Raw genomic sequence first — 20,750 nt, forward strand, 5'->3', positions numbered from 1 at the left:
CTCCAAATGATAAGAGATGGAAGGCTAGAGAGCTATAAAATATGGAGATAGGACTGTTACAAAAGAAAAGCTCCTTGTATTCTAATCGGGACAAACAAAGGCTCAACATATACTTTGGGTTTACAATTTGCAAGTGTTTATTCATAAACATTTTTAGACGCTAATAGATCAAATGAAGGAAGGAGAATTTTGAAAGTTCATGTGGATAAGAAGATAAAGATGATGTACCTAGAATAAAAGGTAAACAGAGAGGAGGAGATGAAAATAACTCTGGCATATACTGGGCTTTTAGTAAGTATATTTTGATAGGGTCAGACTTCATAAATTGATGCCTACATCAATCTATCCAGAGAATTATCAGATAAGTAAGCTTATTTTACAGACATACACAAAATCATGTTGTAATTAAGGAGTCTTCTCAAACGCAATTATTTGAGGAACTATCTAAAATTTTCTCTTCACTCCAGATCGATTTCTAGTCTACAGAAATGACCTTCACTCCTCTGACTGTCATTCTTATTTTTCTCATCTCCCTCACACATTTCTACACTTGCTTCCCCATGAATCTTAGGTTCCCAATCCATTAGCACTGACAATTCCTTCCTATTAACCTGCTGTATATCCTGGCTTGTATGTCCTTTTCAGAACTAAACTAGATCTGTACTATCTCTAGTTCACTTTTTTTCCCTCAACTAAACAGGCTTCTGGAACCTCAGAAGGATGGAACCCATTTTCTTAATGTTTCTCCAAGCCTTCTCTAAGCCTTCTCTTTCTCTCTCTTTCTCTCTCTCTCTCCTCTCTCTCTCTCTCTCTCTCTCTCTCTCTCTCTCTCTCTCTCCCTGCCCCTGTGCTCTGTGTGTGTGTCCATGTGCGTGTGTGTGTGTGAGCATTATTGAATCTTCTTCCTTCATTTGTCTCCTTACTGCAGGCCTTCCTCCCAAACTGGGTCCTTGATATCTGTTCCTGTGAATCGAACAAATCTTATAGAAAACTCTGTGGTAGTTTCTTCTAAAGATAAACACACATCTACCTTTGAGATGGCAATTCCCCTCTTCAGTATTTACCTAAGAGAAATAAAAACATATGTCCACAGAAAAGTTGCACACATAGACCTTCATCTAGCCTTATAATAGTCTCAAACTGAAAACAATCTAAATGTCCATCAAGAAGTGAATGAATAAGTAAATTATGTTATACCCACACAATGGAATACTATTTAGCAATGCAACAACATGCAAGAATCTCAAAAACATTATGCAATGAAAGAAGGCTGAAACAAAAGAACACATAGCCTATGATTCCATACATGGAGATCTAGAACTAACTGGTGGTTAACAGGCATCAGAAAGTGGCTGTCTAGGGGTTTGGAGGAAGCAGTAGATTTATTGGACAGGGACACAAGGCCTTTCTGGGCAGTGGGAATGTTCAGATCTTATATGAGAGTATACAATTGTTAAATTCTTTGAACTGTATCTTTAAAATAAGTGTTTTATTGTATGTAAAAAATACCTCAAAAAATAAAAATAAAATAACCTCAGGGATTGTCCTTCTGCCACTGACTTCCTGTCTATATTTCCCATCCTTCCTGATCAGTTCCAGTTCTAGATCTCCAAATACCAACAGAAGAGCTCCACTTGGATGTTTCATTATTGTATCAAACTCCTTCACCCATCTCTCTTAGCTACATTATTCAGTTCAAAGGTATAGCCACTCCTTCTTCCTTCATCTTATTCTTTAGAGTTTAGTTATCACCAAAACTGTTAATTCTTCCTTTAAATACAAATCATAAATCTTTTCCCTTCAAGACAGAATGCAGGGAAGAGCAATCTTAACATGTAGTGGAGGCTGGGTGCAGTGGCTCACGCCTATAATCCCAGCACTTTGGAGGCTGAGACAGGAGGATCACTTGAGGCCATGAGTTTGAGACCAGCCTGGACAACATAGCAAAACCCCATTTCTACAAAAATTTTAAAAATTGCCTGGGTATGGTGACATGCACCTGTAATTCTAGCTACTAGGGAGGCTCAGACAGGATGACCCCTTGAACCCAGGAGTTTGAGGCTTTAATGAGCTATGATCGTGCCATTGCACTCGAGCCTGGGCAACAGGGCAAGATCCTGTCACACACACACAAAAAAAGCATTACATTTTTAAATCCTATTCTTAGGGTTACTGTTATTGTTACTTGCTCAAAAGCTGCCAATAGAGGCCTGGCACAGACCCAGAGTCAATCATATCTGAACTACTTCAATAACTTCTGATACATTCTTCTTCCTGATTTTTTTTTTGGCCTTTAACCAATCTATTACTCATTTTCATGACTAATAATTTACCATATAATCCCTTTAAATCATTAATATTGACTTTTAACATGAAGCAAGAATTCTGAAATCCCACATCTGTTTCAAAGCAGAAGCCAACCAGAAAGCTTGGATAAAAATGTGGGGTTAAGACAACCAATGCTAAATCTCTTACCAAATAAATATATTTTTAAGCTGACAAAAACAAGCAATAGGGAAAAAGACACCCTATTCAATGAATGGTGCTGGGAAAACTGGCTAGCCATATGCAGAAGAGTGAAGCTTGACCCCTTCCTTACATGATACACAAAAATTAACTGAAGATGGATTAAACATTTAAATGTAAAGCCTCAAATTATAAAAACCTTGAAAGACAACCTAGGCAATACTATCCTGGACATAGGAATAAGCAAAGATTTAATGACAAAGACACCAAAACAATTGCAATAAAAGCAAAAATTGACAAGTGGGATTTAATTAAACCCAAGAGCTTCTGCACAGCAAAAGACTATCGATGGAGTAAAAAAACAAAACAAAACAAAACAAACCTACAGAATGGGAGAAAATATTTGCAAACTATGCATCTGACGAAAGTCTAATATTCAGCATCTATAAGGAACTTAAATTTACAAGAGAAAACCAAACAATACCATTAAAATGTAGGCAAAGGACATGAACAGACACTTCTCAAAAGAAGAGATAATGTCGCCAGAAGCATATGGAAAAAAAGCTCAATACCACTGATCATTAGAGAAACGGAAATCAAAACCACAATGAGGAGCATCTCCCACGAGTCAGAATGGCAATCATTAAAAAGTCAAAAGACAGATGCTGGTGAGTTTGCAGAGAAAAGGAACGTTTTTACACTATTGGTAGGAGTGTAAAATGGTTCAACCATTGTGGAAAGCAGTGTGGCCATTCCTCAAAGAGCTAAAAGCAGAACTACCATTGGATCCAGCAATCCCATTACTGGGTGTATACCGAGAGGAATATAAATCATTCTACCATAAAGACACCTGCATGTGAATGTTCACTGAGCATTATTCACAATAGCAAAGACATGGACTCAGCTTAAATGTCCATCAGTGACAGATTAGATAAAGAAAACGTGGTACATATACCCCATGGAATACTATGCAGCCATAAAAAGAACAAGATCCCATCTTTTGCAGCACATGGATGGAGTTGGAGGTCATTATTCCCAGCAAACTAACACGGGAACAGAAAATCAAATAATGCATGTTCTCACTTATAAGTGGGAGTGAAATGAAGAGAACTTATGAACATAAAGAAGGAAACAATAGACACTGGGTCTACATGAAGGTGATGAAAGGGAGGAAGGAGACAAGCAAAAAAGATAACTGGTGGGTACTGGGCTTAATTCCTGGGTGATGAAATAATCTGTATAATGAACCCCCACGGCATGAGTTTACCTACGTAACAAACCTTCACATGTACCCCTGAACCTAAAATTAAATGAAAAAAGAAATACATTTTTAAAAATCAGACTAATTTTTGTATGTAAAGGGATTACATATAATATTTTTAATCCAATAACTATGTGGGCTTTCACAAACAATTTCCAATTTTACTGGCTACTCTCTCATTATAGAATCTTCACTGGTTTGCTGACTTAACTTGGATAATAAGTCTCCTAAAAATTTAGTGAAAAATTAATATTTTCACCCTACAATGTAATGTACCCAATACAAGATGACAAAAAGATATCTTAACCTTTTGATTAAAAAAGAAGTCATTTGTTTTTCCCAATCAATTTTCTGATTTGCATTTTCCTATTATATATTAGAAAAAGTATCTCGTGACGTGCAATTGAAAATTAGTTTTATATTTGCCTCAGAAAACGGGTACTTCAACTACAAGATCAATTTCATCTTCTGTGTCACTTCTAACAGTGCTTACATATGCAAAACACAACAGAACATGGTGCAGAATTGAAGACCAAACACTTTCTGCTGAAAGGTCATGACATTTTAGCTCAAAGATTTTATTTTCAATTATTTAGATAATAGTTTCAATTTTATATTTTAGTTGTGTTTTGTCACTATTGTAGTCCATAGCTATGTAATTCCAGAAATCAGGGGGAAAGACACAATTGCTGATTATACTTTGTCATTTTCTACAACATGAGAGGTTAATCAATGTTAATTTGAGTTTATAGACTGAACATAACTATGTTTCAGAGATTTTGTTTATTCTCCTAGAATAAGCCTTTTGTGAAGCTCTGTATTTTAGAAACACTATTATACTTGGCAAAACAAAACAGCATTTCTGAGAGTGAAACCCTAGAGATAAGGATTTACATTACGAAATTAAGGCAAAACAAATGTAGCTGTTTTTATGGATTTTAAAAGTTAGGTCATTACATGAGTCTAGTGAGAAGAATTTATGAGAACCACCAGAATCATCTAGAAATTTTAATAAGAGAACATGACTAAAATTAGCTAAAACTTGGGAATTAGATTAGAAAAATGGATACATCAGTTCATTTGAATTGCTTCTATAAACAACAATGTTTCTTTTCTAAAATATTAATACAATAATCATCACTCTCCTAAAGCCCTCCTTCTGCTAGAAGGAAAATATTTCCTCACCCTACTGATGTTGGGCTTAGTACATGTGATTTCATTCACATTAATGAAGATGCAGAATGTTATCTAGAAATATTACATGACTTAGCCTAATATTAAAAATTAGGTTGACAAAATAATCATTTTAGCTAAGAATATCTAGTTACTTTTAAATTAGAGTTAAAGCATTAAATTAATGCATCCAGTTTTCTGTATTAGATTTGTTTTTCCATAAGTACAGATAAAATAATATTAATGATATATCAGATAGTTTTAAAACTTAACACTGGCAGGATTCTATTTTATTATAGAAGTAAAAGTTCAGAATTCCTTCCTTCACACCAGTAATTTTGCAGAAGAGCAATCAGGAATATTCTGAAAACGTGTTGGCACTCTTATTTATATTCACTGCATATGGTTTGGGATTCAACTTTTAGAATCAGCCATGATGTATTAGATTTTACCCAGCTGACTACCCTTGGCTATGTGACTGTAAAGGAGATGGCAAAATATCATTGAAGATGGCCATGTGAAACATCAATGAGATAAGATTCACTCTTACCCAAGCTTTTTCCATCTATATCAGATTTTTCTATACAGCAGCAGGCTATTCCTGAGAATGTGTCTTTCACTTTTTTACTTTCATTTGATGCAGGTAGGTAAATGTACTCAATGAGTTTCAAGTGTGTTAAGAAAGCGATAAGTAAGGGAAAGTGATAAGTAAGGGAAAATTATGGTACAATGGCTATAACTCCTGGAAAGTAATAAAAAGAGAGAATGTCTTGAGCATTTGACTGGGAATAGAAGAGACTCTATCCTGGTGAATTGGGTTAATTTCAAATATGTTACTCTATGGTTTTCTATCATGTCTACTCTCACTGGCTATATTAATAAATGAAATAGTGATGAATGGTTCTGGGAACTTGTAGTGAAACTTATTAATATTTCAACATTATCACCAAGTATCTATGTCAACACACATAAAAAATGCATAAGAAATGACTACCTACGCTCACTAGTTACACCCATTAGAAAAATATCTACGAGAAGTATAAATGACACACATAAATTTGCAATGTGATTATAGATAGAACACATAGAAAGAAAAAAGCTACAAGAAGATATCATGTGGTGAAGTATGTCAAACAAATGAAAACAAATTAATTCTTGCAATCGGTTTGGAATACACTGTATGATCACATTAAATACCATTACATTTTAAAATTATGAGTTCTTAGAAATAACTGACACTAAAAAAATTTCAACATAATTTAAAAGTAGGAAAAATAAATAGCCACTTTCAAACTGTAAGTGGCTCATCAATTCTATCCATGGTGTAATTTTGGAATCCCCTACTTAAAAAACAAAAGAAAAAACAAAACCTTTAGTTTTCAAAAGTTTGTTCTATTTTTCAAATTGATGACCAAGAAGTAACAAATTCACTTTAGAATGAGGCATGGCAGTTTAAACAATGAATCAACACTCAACCCAAAAGTTTCCAAGTTGTCAGGTACGCTTAAAAAAAAAGGCTGTTTATACCTATATCAGAAGACATTCGATTTAGCAGGGGGGTGTCTGTCAAATTGATTGTTTAGCATTATGTGTAGAGTATAAAATGTCTACCATAAAAATGAGAGACATAAATCACTTTCAAAATAGCAACATCTGTGTGTAGCTTTCATACACATCTTTTCATGATCAAGAAGATTCATGCATAAAAAAACATCAGGATAAATTGTCACTTGGCACTAAAGTTGCATCAATTTTTAGGGAAAAAAGTACTTAATGACCGCTAGAAGACACTAGTCATATATTAAAACTTTCCAGTGTAATAGTTATTTTTGACTCATCAGGAGATATTTAACACATTACTGAAGAGAAAAATAAGATGTTCTTCAAAAAATTACCTTTTAATTTCAATTTTTATTATTTTGTTTCTATAATTTCAACCTTTATTTCAGATTTAGGGGCGACAATGTGCAGATGTGTTACCAGGGTATACTATGTGATGCTGAGGTTTGGGGTACCATTGATCCCGTCACCCAACTAGTAAGCATAGTACCCAAGAGTTAATTTTCCAACCCTTGCCCTCCCTCCCCCTCTAGTAGTTCCCAGTGTCTATTGTTACCATCTTCATGTCCGTGAGTATCCATTATGTAGCTCCCACTTATAAGTGAGAACATGTGGTATTTGTTCTGTTCCTGGGTTAATTAGCTTAGGATAATGGCCTCCAGCTGCATCCATGTTGCTGCAGCAGACACAATTTCATTCTTTTTTATGGCTCCATAATATTCCATGGGATATACAGGTATGTACCAGAATAAAATCACTTTGAAAGAATAAACTGATTCAAACACAAATTGGTATGATAAGCAATAGTAACATGTACACTAATATGGACATTTTATTGTTTTTGGTAAACAATTAAAATATTTCTCAGAACAAATATCTATATATGTATATAACTAGATTTCAAGAACCTATGCCTAAAAGAAGTACAAAGCAAACAAAGGTTTTGAAAGAAAAATTTGCTCTGCATGGTTTTTTGTTTGGTTGGTTGGTTTTGGTTAAACAAGTATTTACAGATTCCCTTAAAAAAACAGAATTTTTATAACAGCAAGAGGAAAAAGTATGAGTAGAAGAGATTCAGGTCTGACTTCTCCCTAGGGATTTGGTGCTAGACTATTTAGTTGGCCTCTATGAAGTTCAGTTTCTTCTATAAGTTTAAGGAATTATAACGAATCTTCTTCAGCTGGTCAGTGAAACTGTTCATTTACTCATTGCAGAAAGCTCCCGCCTCAGGTCCTCTGCACTTGTTATTCCTTCTGCCTGGAATGCTCTTCCTTTAGCTAGCTGTCCATGTGGTTTGACCTCCTACCCTTTCAAGTCTCTCCTAAAATGTAATCTTATCAGAGTTCTTCTCCGAACACCTCTTATGAAACAGCAAACCCTGCCTACCACCTCCACACTGCCCAGTCCCCACATCCTTCCTGCTCCACCACCACAGCACTTACCTTCTCCAGGGACAGAAGAATCACATGCTTATTATAGAATCATATGCTTACTGTCTCTCTCCTCCCACCCCCTCCACTAGAATATTAAGCACCACGAGATCAGTGATTTTTGTCTATTTTATCCAATGCTTTTCTAGTGTTTAAAAGCAGTGTCTGATGGACACAGTACTAGCTCTGGAGATACAAAGAAGGCTAGGACATGTTATCTGCCCTCTGAGCAGCCCAACATACTGGAGAGTCACACAAACACACACACACACATACACACACACACGCACGCATGCACAAACACGTGCACACATACATACACATGCATTGTACCATAAATTCCTGTGTCCAATTTTGGAGGTTGTGGACACCTAAGTTACAAGAGTCATCTCCAAGATGATGTAAACGGCACACTTTCGGGTGTACAGTCCTCAATCTGTATAACCATACCCAGTTTCCTTAAGAGGAGTATCTGTAGAACACAAAGTTGATCATGCCATTTCCACTTAAAAACCACCAGTGGGTTGCGTTTGTATTGTCTAAAGAATAAACTCATCCTTCCTGATCCAATCCTGACCTACCTCTCCAAGCAGCTGCATCTCCATCTCGCCTCCTCACTCACTTGTGCACCAGTCATTACGACCTTATACACTCCTCCACATGCCAATGTGCTTACCTTTTCCAATCGGAGTTACATGTCACCCTCTCTGTTCTCATGGTAGCACTTAATGTTTTTATCCCATTAGACTTTAGTTCATCCCATAAAGTTTGACTCTGAGCTCCTCAGGGTCAGAACTATGAGTCATTCATTCTGTATCTCCAGCATGCAACAAAGAGTTGAATAAATGAATTAATCACTCTTTGAAAGAATATATGACTTCATGTTGGCAATTCATGAAACAATTCAAGTATTAAATGATTAGCCAAACTTCATTATGCTTTTTTTGTTTTAATTGAAGAGGGACCAACACTGTCCCACCACAGCAGATAAAAAGGAATATGTATGGGCATATGGTCTCCATCTGGCTCCTAAATACCCATGGACTGGGTTACTAAGTGGTCACTATTTTTAATTTTTTGAAGCTTAGAAGACTGGTGGACTGATAATGGCAAAGCATATACTTTAGGTTTTATCTACAGTCATTCACAATCAATCAAAGCTTTTTCTGACCTCCTTCAAAAAAGAGCAATCTAACAGCATTTATCTCCCCTGGCAAGAATGAATGCTTCCCTGATTTGCCCACCAGCAGCACCACAACAGGCACGATATTTAGTCACTAACAGAGAGCTGACTTCCACCTAAATACCTGAGTTAAAGAGTATTTCTTTCATAGTCGCTGAAGCGAGGATTTAAAGGTGTCCCAAAACTACTAGGCTTATTAAATAAAAATGAACCATCTTTTAATGTGCCAGGATTATGGGAAGCATCTAAGAGCAAAATTGAAATAATTTAACACTGAAATTAGAAACCAAGTATGTGAGCTTTCTTGGGCTTTTTCTCAGAACACAATCAATGCAGCTGACTTAATTCTTGTCAGCAGAGAAGAGACATGGCCCAAACATTTTCAAGTCTTTCCATCAAAGGGTGCAAAATAAGTGGACTCAGTACCCTTTTAACTCTCAGACTTTTTCCCAAGATTTTCTTTGAACATTAGTAATAGTAAAGTTTATTCAAAAGCACTCTAATGTTATACATTTCATTTCTTTACATTTCAATGTAATGTTGAGATTTATAGCTGAATTCTTTTTTTATGTATCAGAGAATGTGTTTAATATAATTATTTCTCCCTAAACCAAATTATATTAAAGTAACAATGGATTTGAAGATTAGAAATTTTAAAATTAATGTTGGGCGTGGTGGCTCACGCCTACAATCCCAACATTTTGGGAGACTGAGGCAGGAGGGTCACTTGAGCCCAGGAGTTCAACATTAGCCTAAGGAACATGGTGAAACTCTGACTCTACTAAAGATACAAAAACTACCTGGCGTCATGGCACACACTTGTAGTCTCGGCTACTCGAAGTCTGAGGTGGGAGAAATGCTCGAGCCCAGGAGTTTGCAGTGATCTGAGATCATGCCACTGCACTGTACCCTGGGCAACAGAGGCACTGTAGGAAGGAAGGAAGGAAGGGAGGGAGGGAGGGAGGGAGGGAAAAGGAAGGAAAAAGACTCCAATTGTTTCACACAACTTGTATGTGTATTGGTGTCCAAAGCTAAAAAATTCTGCTAATTTAATATAGTTAAGGCATAAAGTTTTTTTTCTTCTTTTTGAGATGGAGTCTTGCTCTGTTGCCCAGGCTGGAGTGCAGGGGCATGATCTCGGCTCACTGCAACCTCCACCTACTGGATTCAAGTGATTCTTGTTCCTCAGCCTCCCCGGCAGCTGGAATTACAGGTGCCCACCACCAAGCCCAGCTAATTTTCATATTTTTGTAGAGACGAGGTTTCACCAGAGAAAGGCTGGTCTTCAACTACTGATCTCAAGTAATACATCGCCTTGGCCTCTCAAAATGTTGGGATTACAGGCATAATCCACTGTACCCTGCCATTTTTTTCTCTTTTTCTTTGTTTTTTTTTTTTTTTCTTGAGACGGAGTCTCGCTCTTGTTGCCCAGGTTGGCGTGCATGATCTCGGCTCACTGAAACCTCCGCCTCTCGGGTCCAAGAGATTCTCCTGCCTCAGTCTCTTGAGGTGCTGGGATTATAGGCATCTGTCACCATTCCCAGGTAATTTTTGTATTTTTAGTAGAGATGGGGTTTCACCATGTTGGCCAGGCTGGTTTCAAACTCCTGACCTCAGGTGATCCAACCACCTCGGCTTCCCAAAGTGCTGGGAGTACAGGTGTGAGCCGCCGCGCCCGGCCCTTTCTTCTTTTTTTGAGGAGGGGTCCCACTATGTTGCACAGGCTGGTCTTGAACTCCTGGGCTCCTGGGCTCCTGGGCTCAACTCCTGGGCTCAACTGATCCTCTTGTCTCAGCCTTGAGTAGCTGGTAACACAGGTGTGCACCACAGCACCCAGCTGCTTTAGAGATTTTAAAGGCACAACATGAAAACACAGGAAGGGAGCTTCCCCTTCATAAAGGAATGTAGGTCTGTAGTTACACAACCTCGGGATTGAATATGAACTTGCAAAAAAAAAAAAAAAAAAAAAAAGAAAGAGAAAAAAAGAAAACCTCTGAGACCTCTGGGGAGAGAAGAAACCTCTCTGGGCCTCCGTTTGTTTATCTGTAGGATACAGACAGTATCATGGGGCAAATTAAATGAAAATTACATGAGTTTTCATAGAATCTGCCAAAAAGTTGACTCTCAGTAACAGTTCTTGTTTTCCCTTTATTCCTCATCTCTTCTAGTATTCTCTACTGTGATTTAAAAGACCTTAACACCATTATACATGAGGAGATTAAGAAAAACAGAAGAGGTGTTAAGTAACTGTGCAAGGAGTTTAAAACAAGACAAATAAATAATAATTTAAAAAATCACCTTAGATTCTAACTTTCTTCGATTGTTAAATACAGTTTTCTAAATTAAAAATCATGGCCGTGCATGGTGGCTCACATCTGTAATCCCAATGCTTTGGGAGGCCGAGGTGGGTGTGTCACCTGAGGCCAGGAGTTCGAGACTAGCCTGGCCAACATGGTAAAACCCCATCTACTAAAAATACAAAAATTAGCTGGGCATGGTGGCTCATGTTTGTTAGTCCCAGCTACTCGGGAGGCTGAGGCAGGAGAATTGCTTGAACCCAGGAGGCGGAGGTTGCAGTGAGCCGAGATCGTGCCATTGCAATCCAGCCTGGGTGATAAGATTGAAATTCCACCTCAAAAAAAAAAAAAAAAAAAAACCAAAAAACCAAAATCATAACATTCAAGCTAGCAATAAGAGAAGTCTGAGGAAGCAATAGGATATCTAACTTGCTACCATATCTGTTCTTTCAAAGAGCATTTGTGTGAAAAATACCAAAGATAAGACTACACATTTCCAGAAATTCACTAGTTTTTCTTTAAGACGATGAGCACTTCATATAAACCATATAATAATAAAAACAGGGAGAGAACCACAGGGAAGTGCTTTAATTAGCTTAAATGTAATTGACAATGAACCACTGAAAAAAGACTACCCTTTTCACAGGTGCAGTTATCTGGAACACTAACATCCCTGATTACCACCACTGTCAATTGAGCATTATAATCAAAATCAGAGAGTAGACTCCTACTCAGATACAGAGTAACTTAAACAGCAACATGCAATTCACCAGTTCTGAAAGGACTAATTCTGGGAAACAGGCATATCTCCTTAGCACCTTGTATCTTTTCCTCCACCTTTCACCCCATGCTTCCCCTTTTCAGTCTTACTGAAATTATACCCACACCCTTTAGCTTGTTCCTAGTAAAACAGAAATTCCTCCAGGGAGTGCTCTCTCTCAGATGTTATTAGCTGGAGTTTGGTGGAACTTGATTCTTCTACTTGCATCAATAAATGAACATTATGAATGTTTGGAATTAGAAAGAAGAAAAAGGGGAGCAAAAATCAGAGGCTTTAGATTTACGTATTTAAAAGACATCACTATTTTTTCTAGGATTAGAGTTAATTATAATCATTTGCTCTTATCATGTGCCTTTACCTCTCTTTCTCCAAACACATATTTCATAATTATGTTTGTCAAGTTGTTAAGGGTAATGACCCCACCCTATTTTATGATCAAGGAGGGGGGAAAAAAGACCAAAACAAAACAGATGTTCTAAAATCTGCAGGAAATTGTCTTTGTCAGAATCACCGAACACATGATTTTTGACTTGGACGGTATCTATACAATTGAAATAGAAAAAACGCAGAGCCCGACTGTGGGTCTCTTTGTGGCTGCTTCTTCCAATTTATCTAAATTTACTGATCCTGAGTGGATAAATGAGTCAAGTTAATTAATGAAAATGGCTGAAATGATCAGTTCACGCACACAGTTTGTAGACTCAATACATAAATCTGTGCAAACAGAGATCAATTCAGATTGCTGCTGTAGCCACTAAGCAGTGGTCTTTTTCATTTGAATGCAGGCATATTTGAATATTTGCAGTGGTGGATGGAGTGGGTAGATGCATCTTGCTTAACAATTTCTGCATATGAAATCAACGGGAACATTTTTTAAAGTTCATTTTAAAAACCAGTAAAACACACAACACCAGACATTTAAGAAAAATAATTTACTAGCTCAGGAATGTTCATGCTATATAAATATACTAATGTCAACAAAGTAAGGCACCAAATTAAAAACCTAAGCTTGAACAGTTATTGCATGAGGCAAGACTAGGAGCAAGAATGGGGAAGGAGACAAGAAGCGCTTCAGTTAGAGATATTTACCTGTGGTTTAGCATCTTGTCAGTGGCCTACAGCAGAAAGGTTGGCCCAGGGCAAGGCAATTTCACCCTCTCTGGTGTCAATCTTCCTTCATATCCCTTTCCTTTCTCATTTTCCCCCTTCCCTTACCTGACACTCTACTGATGGCCGAGGAAATAAGAGGCAAATGTTTGAATCCTTTTTAGACCATGGCTCCTTTGATCTTTGATTGTAAAGACAAATGTGAATTAGTTGCCCAGGGTTTCTAAAATGTGCTGCCTCTAATAGATAGAAAACTTTTGATTTTATCACCTCCCTACCTGCAGCCATCCTTCTCAACCTAACTCTCTTAGAAAAGTTCTTCAGGTACAGGAAACAGAGAGATCCACAGATGTCCTTTGAAATGTTTTCATTTTTTTACATGCTAATCTGATATTTTATCCTTTTGTTATTTAATACATTAAGTTTATTGATCATATTATAATGAAATGTTTGGGGATTTTTTTGTTGTTGACAGCCTTTGAGTGTACAGAAGTCATCAAAACACGAAAGACAAACAGAAAAAGAGGAAAGAGAAATTAATGGTGAAATAGTCATATCGATTAATTAATAAAGGATAAACTAACAGAAAAGCAGAAAGATAAGTTCATAATTGTGCACACTGAAAGTTAAGTTTGGGTAAACCTATGTACAGAATTAAAAAAAATTTTATATTTAATAAAATGTTAAAATGTATTGACTTCCCTCAACACTTCTGTCATTTGACCTATGTATAGAATTTTTAAAAATTCTATAACTATTATATATTTATTTCAGAATAAAATTTTAATATATTACTATTAGTTTTCAAAGATTTATCTACATTTAAGAGGTTTCTGCAGAACATTCTTTTTGCTTCATCACACACTTCCCAGTGTTTATACATGCACATTCAGGCTTGAATGATGACTCATTAACTATCGATGGGTCCTGGCATTCTAGGACTTCCTAGTTGTTAGCTCAGTGTATTCTTTACCAAATCGTTTAATGAAACCACTGACATGTATAATGAATCTGGCATCTCCCATGATGCACATGCAACTTTTTAATAATAATAAAGGCAGACATTTGCACAATTACATTAAATACTGCGACTTGAAAATGTGGAGGCTGGGCATGGCGGCTCACGCCTGTAATCCTAGCACTTTGGGAGGCTGAGGCGAGCCGACCACTTAAGGTGAGGAGTTCGAGTTCAACTGGCTGACATGGTGAAACCCTGTCTCTACAAAAAAACACAAAAATTAGCTGGGCATGGTGGCAGGCACCTTTAATCCTAGCTACTCGAGGGGCTGAGGCAGGAGAATCACTTGAACCTGGGAAGCGGAGGTTGTAGTGATCCGAGATGGTGCCACTACACTCCAGCATGGGTGACAGAGCGAGAAGAAGAAGAAAAAAAAGCAAATCAGAAAGGTTATATTGATAATTAAGCTCCAGTTCCTGAGGTTTCTATTAAATAGTTGCACATTAAAATATACTAATATATAATAAGTACATACTATTAAAAGCACAAAAATAGTTATATTTAAGAAGTCAGTATAATTATTTGCTATATAAGTTCTAAATGGAGTAAACATACTTTTTTATTTTATTTTACTTTATTTATTTATTTATTTAGGCCAGGATGGTCTTGATCTCCTGACCTCGTGATCCACCCGCCTCAGCCTCCCAAAGTTCTGGGATTACAGGTGTGAGCCACCGTGCCCAGCCGTAAGCATACTTTAGATTTTAGTCATCACAGTTCCAAACTTTAAAGTTTAATTTACAAGAAATGCATATATTTATAAAGACACACACACACACATATCACACACACACACAAATTAAATACACATTAGAATGATGCAGGAAAACAATGTGATTAAAATGTCTGTGAAACGTACTCATCTCAGAATTGAAACTTATCATCATTTAGTCTAAATATACAGATGAGAACACAGACTCCTCAATTTTAGGATTTAGCTCACACAAAATCAGAATCACTGTGCTGACTGTGGTGAGTCAGGGATAAGGAAGATCTCAGCAATCTCTTGGATTCAGTGTCTATGCTGGCTCAAGTTAACATTTGCTTTGGAGAAACTAAGTTATTTGACCAAAACAAGTAGGAGATAAACATTTTTTTTTGTTTTCTTTTTTTTTAGAAGGAGTCTCACTCTATTGTCCAGGTTGGAGTACAGTGGTGTGATCTCGGCTGACTTGCAACCTTTACCTCCCAGGTTCAAGCGATTCTCATGCCTCAGTCTCCTGAGTAGCTGGGTTACAGGCGCTCACCACCACGCCCAGCTAATTTTTGTATTTTTAGTAGAGATGGGGTTTCACTATGTTGGCTAGGCTGGCCTTGAACACCTGACCTCATGATCTTCCTGCCTTGGTCTCCCAAAGTGCTAGGATTACAGGCGTGCAAACAATGTTTTTATAAGTGCTCAAGTAGAATAATACTACTGGTAACAGATTTATAGGCACTCTAGAAAAAGATGTTTTTGGAGCTGAAAGTTCTAAACTTTGTCTTGTTACCATTTATTATGTGACTAGAAAAGTCATTAACCTCTGATCCTTAGTCTCTTCATTTATAAAATCAGAATAATGACACCTGCTGTACTTAAATTTCCTTGTAGTTATAATTTAAACTACTGCACTAGTACTATTACTATTAGTACTATTATTACTAATTACTACTATTATCACTAATAATATTAATTCCACCAATAACTGAAGCTTTCTATATGCCAAACTTTATGACTTACTTTTCATACCTCATAGCTATATCAAAACCTTCTCAATAGTCCTGTCAGGTAACTATTCTGATTTTCTTCTCATCTCAGAGTGATTAAATAACTTGCCAGAAGTCACACAGCTATTAAGAGCTTGCATGGAAATTTATATCCAGATCTGACTCCACATTTCATTTTAGATCCATTATATCTTGTTTTCTCTGACATATTATATGTATATTCATATACAATATCAACATATAATACATATTATCTCTATAACATAGATATATTATTCATTTTATATACACACAGACATACACTTATGCTTTGAATTCTGATATGCAATACCAAGGCTCTCTTTCATTATTTTTTTAATGTCATAGCCTAATGAATAAAACAAAGTAGGTATTTAATCAACATATGGGGAAAATAAACTGATAGAAGAGACGTAAAGGTAACTAAGATAATTTTGAGTGAACTGTTCATTAACAAGTGTGTCAGCAATAACAGTGGCTATTTAAATCCTCCTCATCTTCAATATTATGTTATTAAAAATTACTCTAGAAGACACATATTATATGACACTACTTATATGTGGAAGATTTTTTAAAAAGTTGAATTCATAGGAACAGAGAGGAATGGTGGCTGCCAGAGGCTGGGGTGTCAGGGAAAAGAGGAGATACTGGTCGAAGGGTACAAATTTGCAGATAGAAGAAGAATAAATTCTGAGGACCTAATATACAGCAAGGTGACTACAGTTAACAATACTGTACTGTATACCTGAAATTTGAAATTTGCTGAGTGTAGAACTTCTGCATTCTCACACACAAAAAAGACAACTATGTAAGGTGATGAATGTATTAATTGTGGTAAATATTTCATTATGTACATGCATGTTAAATCAGCACATATACTTTAAATATATAAAGTTTAATGTGTCAATTAGACATCAATGAAGCTGAAAAAATTATTCTATGAAAAAAATATGGATTTTTTTTTTCAGTCGTTTAGGTTCAATTCTAGGTACAAAGTTGACTGATGGAAAAGCAGCTATTTTCAATAAACGAGGGTTGAAATCTAACCCTATATGGTCCAGGTAAAAGGAGAGAGAAAAGATTCATTTGAAAATCATATATGAGTTCTACTTTTCAAAGGATGAACATATTATCTTCCAAATTTAAATCTTCTAAAAAGCTATTCTGTAATTTCCTATCAAAACAAGATAACAATACTTGCCATATTTCCCTTGACTTTGTGTAATAACGATGATGATAATCAAATAGCGACGTTCAAAAAGAACAATTTTTTTTTTTTTTTTTTTTTTTTGCAGAGTTCAGAAGGGTGCAGGAGGTATTAGAAAAGATGCACAGAGGTCTTATATCTCATCAAAGCATGAATTTCCAACTCTTTAAAACACTCCATTCACTGCCCTAATCTCCCAAAGAGCATTCAGCTGAATGAAAAGCTGCTGACATTCATGCCAGTTCACAGCTAGAATGACATGGCTAGGGGACAGGAGACGCTGCAGTTTCCATTATCCATTGAACACCTTGGCAATTCTTATTTCATCCTGTGAATGTGATACTTACTCTTGTACTGCTCTGGCTATGGAAAGGGCCGTAGATCCAGTTTCATTAACGCTATCTAAGGTCACATTTGGCAGGTCATCATCATCACTGTCACTTTTACTTTGTCTGGGAGATAGGCCTCGGGGGTCCATTTGTGCTGGGGAGAAAAGGCATATATAATGAATTAAAATCAGTGCGCAGAAAGTTAACCTTGTCCTGGACCAACATCAAGCATGGAACTTCTCTTCTGTGCATATCAAGCAAACGGAATTCTTTAGACATCACAGGAATTCTTTTCCCCTTCATTGGATTTACAAAACCTATACCAGCTCTCTAGAGTTTCAGGGTATGATTATAGAATAGAAACTATAAAATCCACAATATTACCAACTCCTGAGTGGTCAAAAGCTGATTACGTAGCTCCTGAGCTACTGTTCAACCCTCTGGTTTCTCCTCCTCCTTGCTTCCGCTGCCAGAGCTCTGGCCATTTCACTGCTCATTAGCACTCTCCCTGGAAGGTAGAGAGCATGCGGAAAGGAGATATTAGTTGCTTATAGCTCTCATAATAAGTTAAAAGAAGAACAGGGTTTGCATGACTAAAAGAAAGTATACATAGTTTTCTTCAGTGAATCACTGTTTCCAAGTTCATTACGACTATAAGGTGGGATTTGAAGGCCATAAAAGTGGCAGAAGTGGTAGCATTTTAGAAATCTTGTTTATATGTGCTAACAGTGCTCCTGAACTCTATCCTGATTTTATTTTTCAAAAAGCCACTTCCAGATATGATTCTTCTCCCACCGTGAATTTGTCAAAGCAGGAAATGGCACAATGTTCTGACCCCTGATGGCCAAGACTATCAGATCTTTGGGTTGCTGTCAACATACCTTAACACATATTTCTAAAAATTAGATTTCATTTCCACCCCCATTTCCCTATGAATAGATTTAGCAACCACTGCCCAGAATTTCTATCAGCCCTCGCTTCGAGCACAAACTAGGCATATCTTTTCAGTGAAAAGTACCACATGAGCTACACACCCACACTATTAAATGTATGGCTGCCTAAGATTTCTAAAACCACCACTGCTTGTGGGGGAAGGCAAAATGCAGGTGAAATCATGGTCACAATGACATCTGGGTACAATTCATAATTTCATTTTTTTGTCTCAAATCACTTTTTTTGGTTACTATATATCATATACATTACATTGAACCACGTGGAATTGCTGAGAATGCACCATTTTTACTAAATGGCAACTTCGGATGATTGTGTCTACTATTTACAGTCTGGCTAGAAAAACTATATCTAGACAGTTTCAACATATTTCATCACATTTCTAACTACACTTGGTTAGGAAAGAACTTACATCTAGTCAACCTCGTGTGCACCCGTGTATTTGACACACATCCTGCCTGTAAATATACCAAAATGTGCTTTGGACAATGGAAGTGTCTGGTAAATACTAAATGTAAAAGAAGATAATTCAAATAATATAAAGTAGTGGTCCTCAACCAAGGGCAAATTTGCCTCCCAAGAGACACCTGCCAACATCTAGAGACATTACTGTTTGTCACAACTTGCGGTGGGGGGCAGGGAGGGTGCTACTGGCATCCAGTTGGCAGAGGCTAAGGATATTGCTAGACATTCCACCATGCACAGGATAGTCAGCCCCTCACAGCAAAGAATTAACCAGTCCAAAATGGCAGAAGTACCCAGGTTGAAGAACTGATCTAGAGATTTAAGAGTTTGGACATATAAAAGTGTCACAGTTTATGACCTTCAGCTCCTATGCAACTATGCTCTCATTTCAACATTGCTAACAAGGAAACTGTCACACACCAGATTATCCATATTTTCCGGCCTTGTCTTACAAAACAACAACAACAACAACAAAAAACAATTAACTGTCATGTGACTCTCTACCTCCTCAAATGTTAGGAATTAGGCAATAATATTCATTAAGAGCTTTTGAATATTTTCTTTGTACCACCAGCTATGAGACAAAAAGACTGTTTATTTGCCATCTGATCTCTGGAGGAGTTCCACTAGAAGAGGGATATTGGGGAAACCGTGGGGCAAAGCCACCAGTTCCATCACCATCTGGTAACAGAGAGCGTAACTACTCAGTCACTGGAAGGGCACTTGAAGGAACCATATCACTTAAGATTTATTTTGGCTGTAGGCAACAGGAAATTGGCTCAGGATAACTTATATTAAAAGGAATGTACTGGAAAGATAATGAGCAGCTGACAGAATGGAAGGTCAAGATGAACAACCAACACTAAAAGAACGCAGGATCCAGGAATGACTTTGTGTAATAACATGAATTCAGTTAGGAATTCATAGATAGCTTCTTTGGGGGGCAATCCTGTTCTAGAATGATTCATTTAAGAGTCATTTTAACTATTCAAAGCCAGCCAAGAAAAATGAATATCAGATCTATCTAAGCTTCCAAATCACATATTGTGTGGTGTTGCATATACCTGTAAATGTCAACAATTTAACATTTAAAGTTGTTGAAACATCATGCACTACGACGCCTTTGCCAAGGTACCAAATTTGCAAACAGCCAAGAAAAAAGAAAATATTCTGATAGTCCCATTTTGTCCAAGACAACTAGAGCTCTTATAGTAAGTAATACAACTCAAGGAAGATAGAGGCAGTTAACCATGAGCAATCTGGCTCTGAAAGTTAAAGTCTAATTGTATGAAAGATTCCAAAACCTTGCGTGAGAGTTGTTACATGATCATAATTATGTTATGTTTATATCTTAATGAAAGTTTAAAATATGTTAAATATGATATCTTTTTGATGTACTTTTCAGGAGCATAATTGAGGATTTCTTTCCAATATTTTCAATAAATATTATGAAATACATCTGCTACCATCATGCTGCGAAACTCTTTTTACCCATACCTTCAGCCAAGCTGAGGAAGTAATTAGAAAGGCTTTTCAAAATCTGCATTGCTGATTAGGTCAGATGATTAGCTTATCTACATACTTGCATAATTCCACTCTATTTTTATTAAATGTAGAATAGGGACATCAACCCTAGTTAACCTCCATCAGTCTTTGAGCATCTCAGCCCATTTAGGAAGGACTGATTCTCTGGGGTGCCCATTTAAAGACCAAAGAAAGTTACCTGGACACCAGAAACAAAAAAATATCAACTTCTGTAAGTAAGAGAACAGGAGGTGATCTATAAACACCTGAAAA

General features: G+C 36.7%; 1 protein-coding gene across 8 annotated transcripts in view; it reads right to left on the reverse strand.

The window, feature by feature from the left end:
* KLF12 (Kruppel like factor 12) overlaps positions 1-20,750 on the reverse strand; it is a 462,251-nt gene that overhangs the window by 110,105 nt on the left and 331,396 nt on the right. For all 8 annotated transcript variants that reach the window (XM_030922037.1, XM_030922038.1, XM_030922033.1 and 5 more), the window contains one exon: positions 17,556-17,691. In XM_030922037.1, the coding sequence (XP_030777897.1) occupies positions 17,556-17,691 (136 nt within the window). The remainder of the gene's footprint in view (positions 1-17,555; positions 17,692-20,750) is intronic.

The sequence above is a fragment of the Rhinopithecus roxellana genome, chromosome 18, assembly GCF_007565055.1.
Source record: "Rhinopithecus roxellana isolate Shanxi Qingling chromosome 18, ASM756505v1, whole genome shotgun sequence".
Lineage (NCBI taxonomy): Eukaryota > Metazoa > Chordata > Mammalia > Primates > Cercopithecidae > Rhinopithecus > Rhinopithecus roxellana.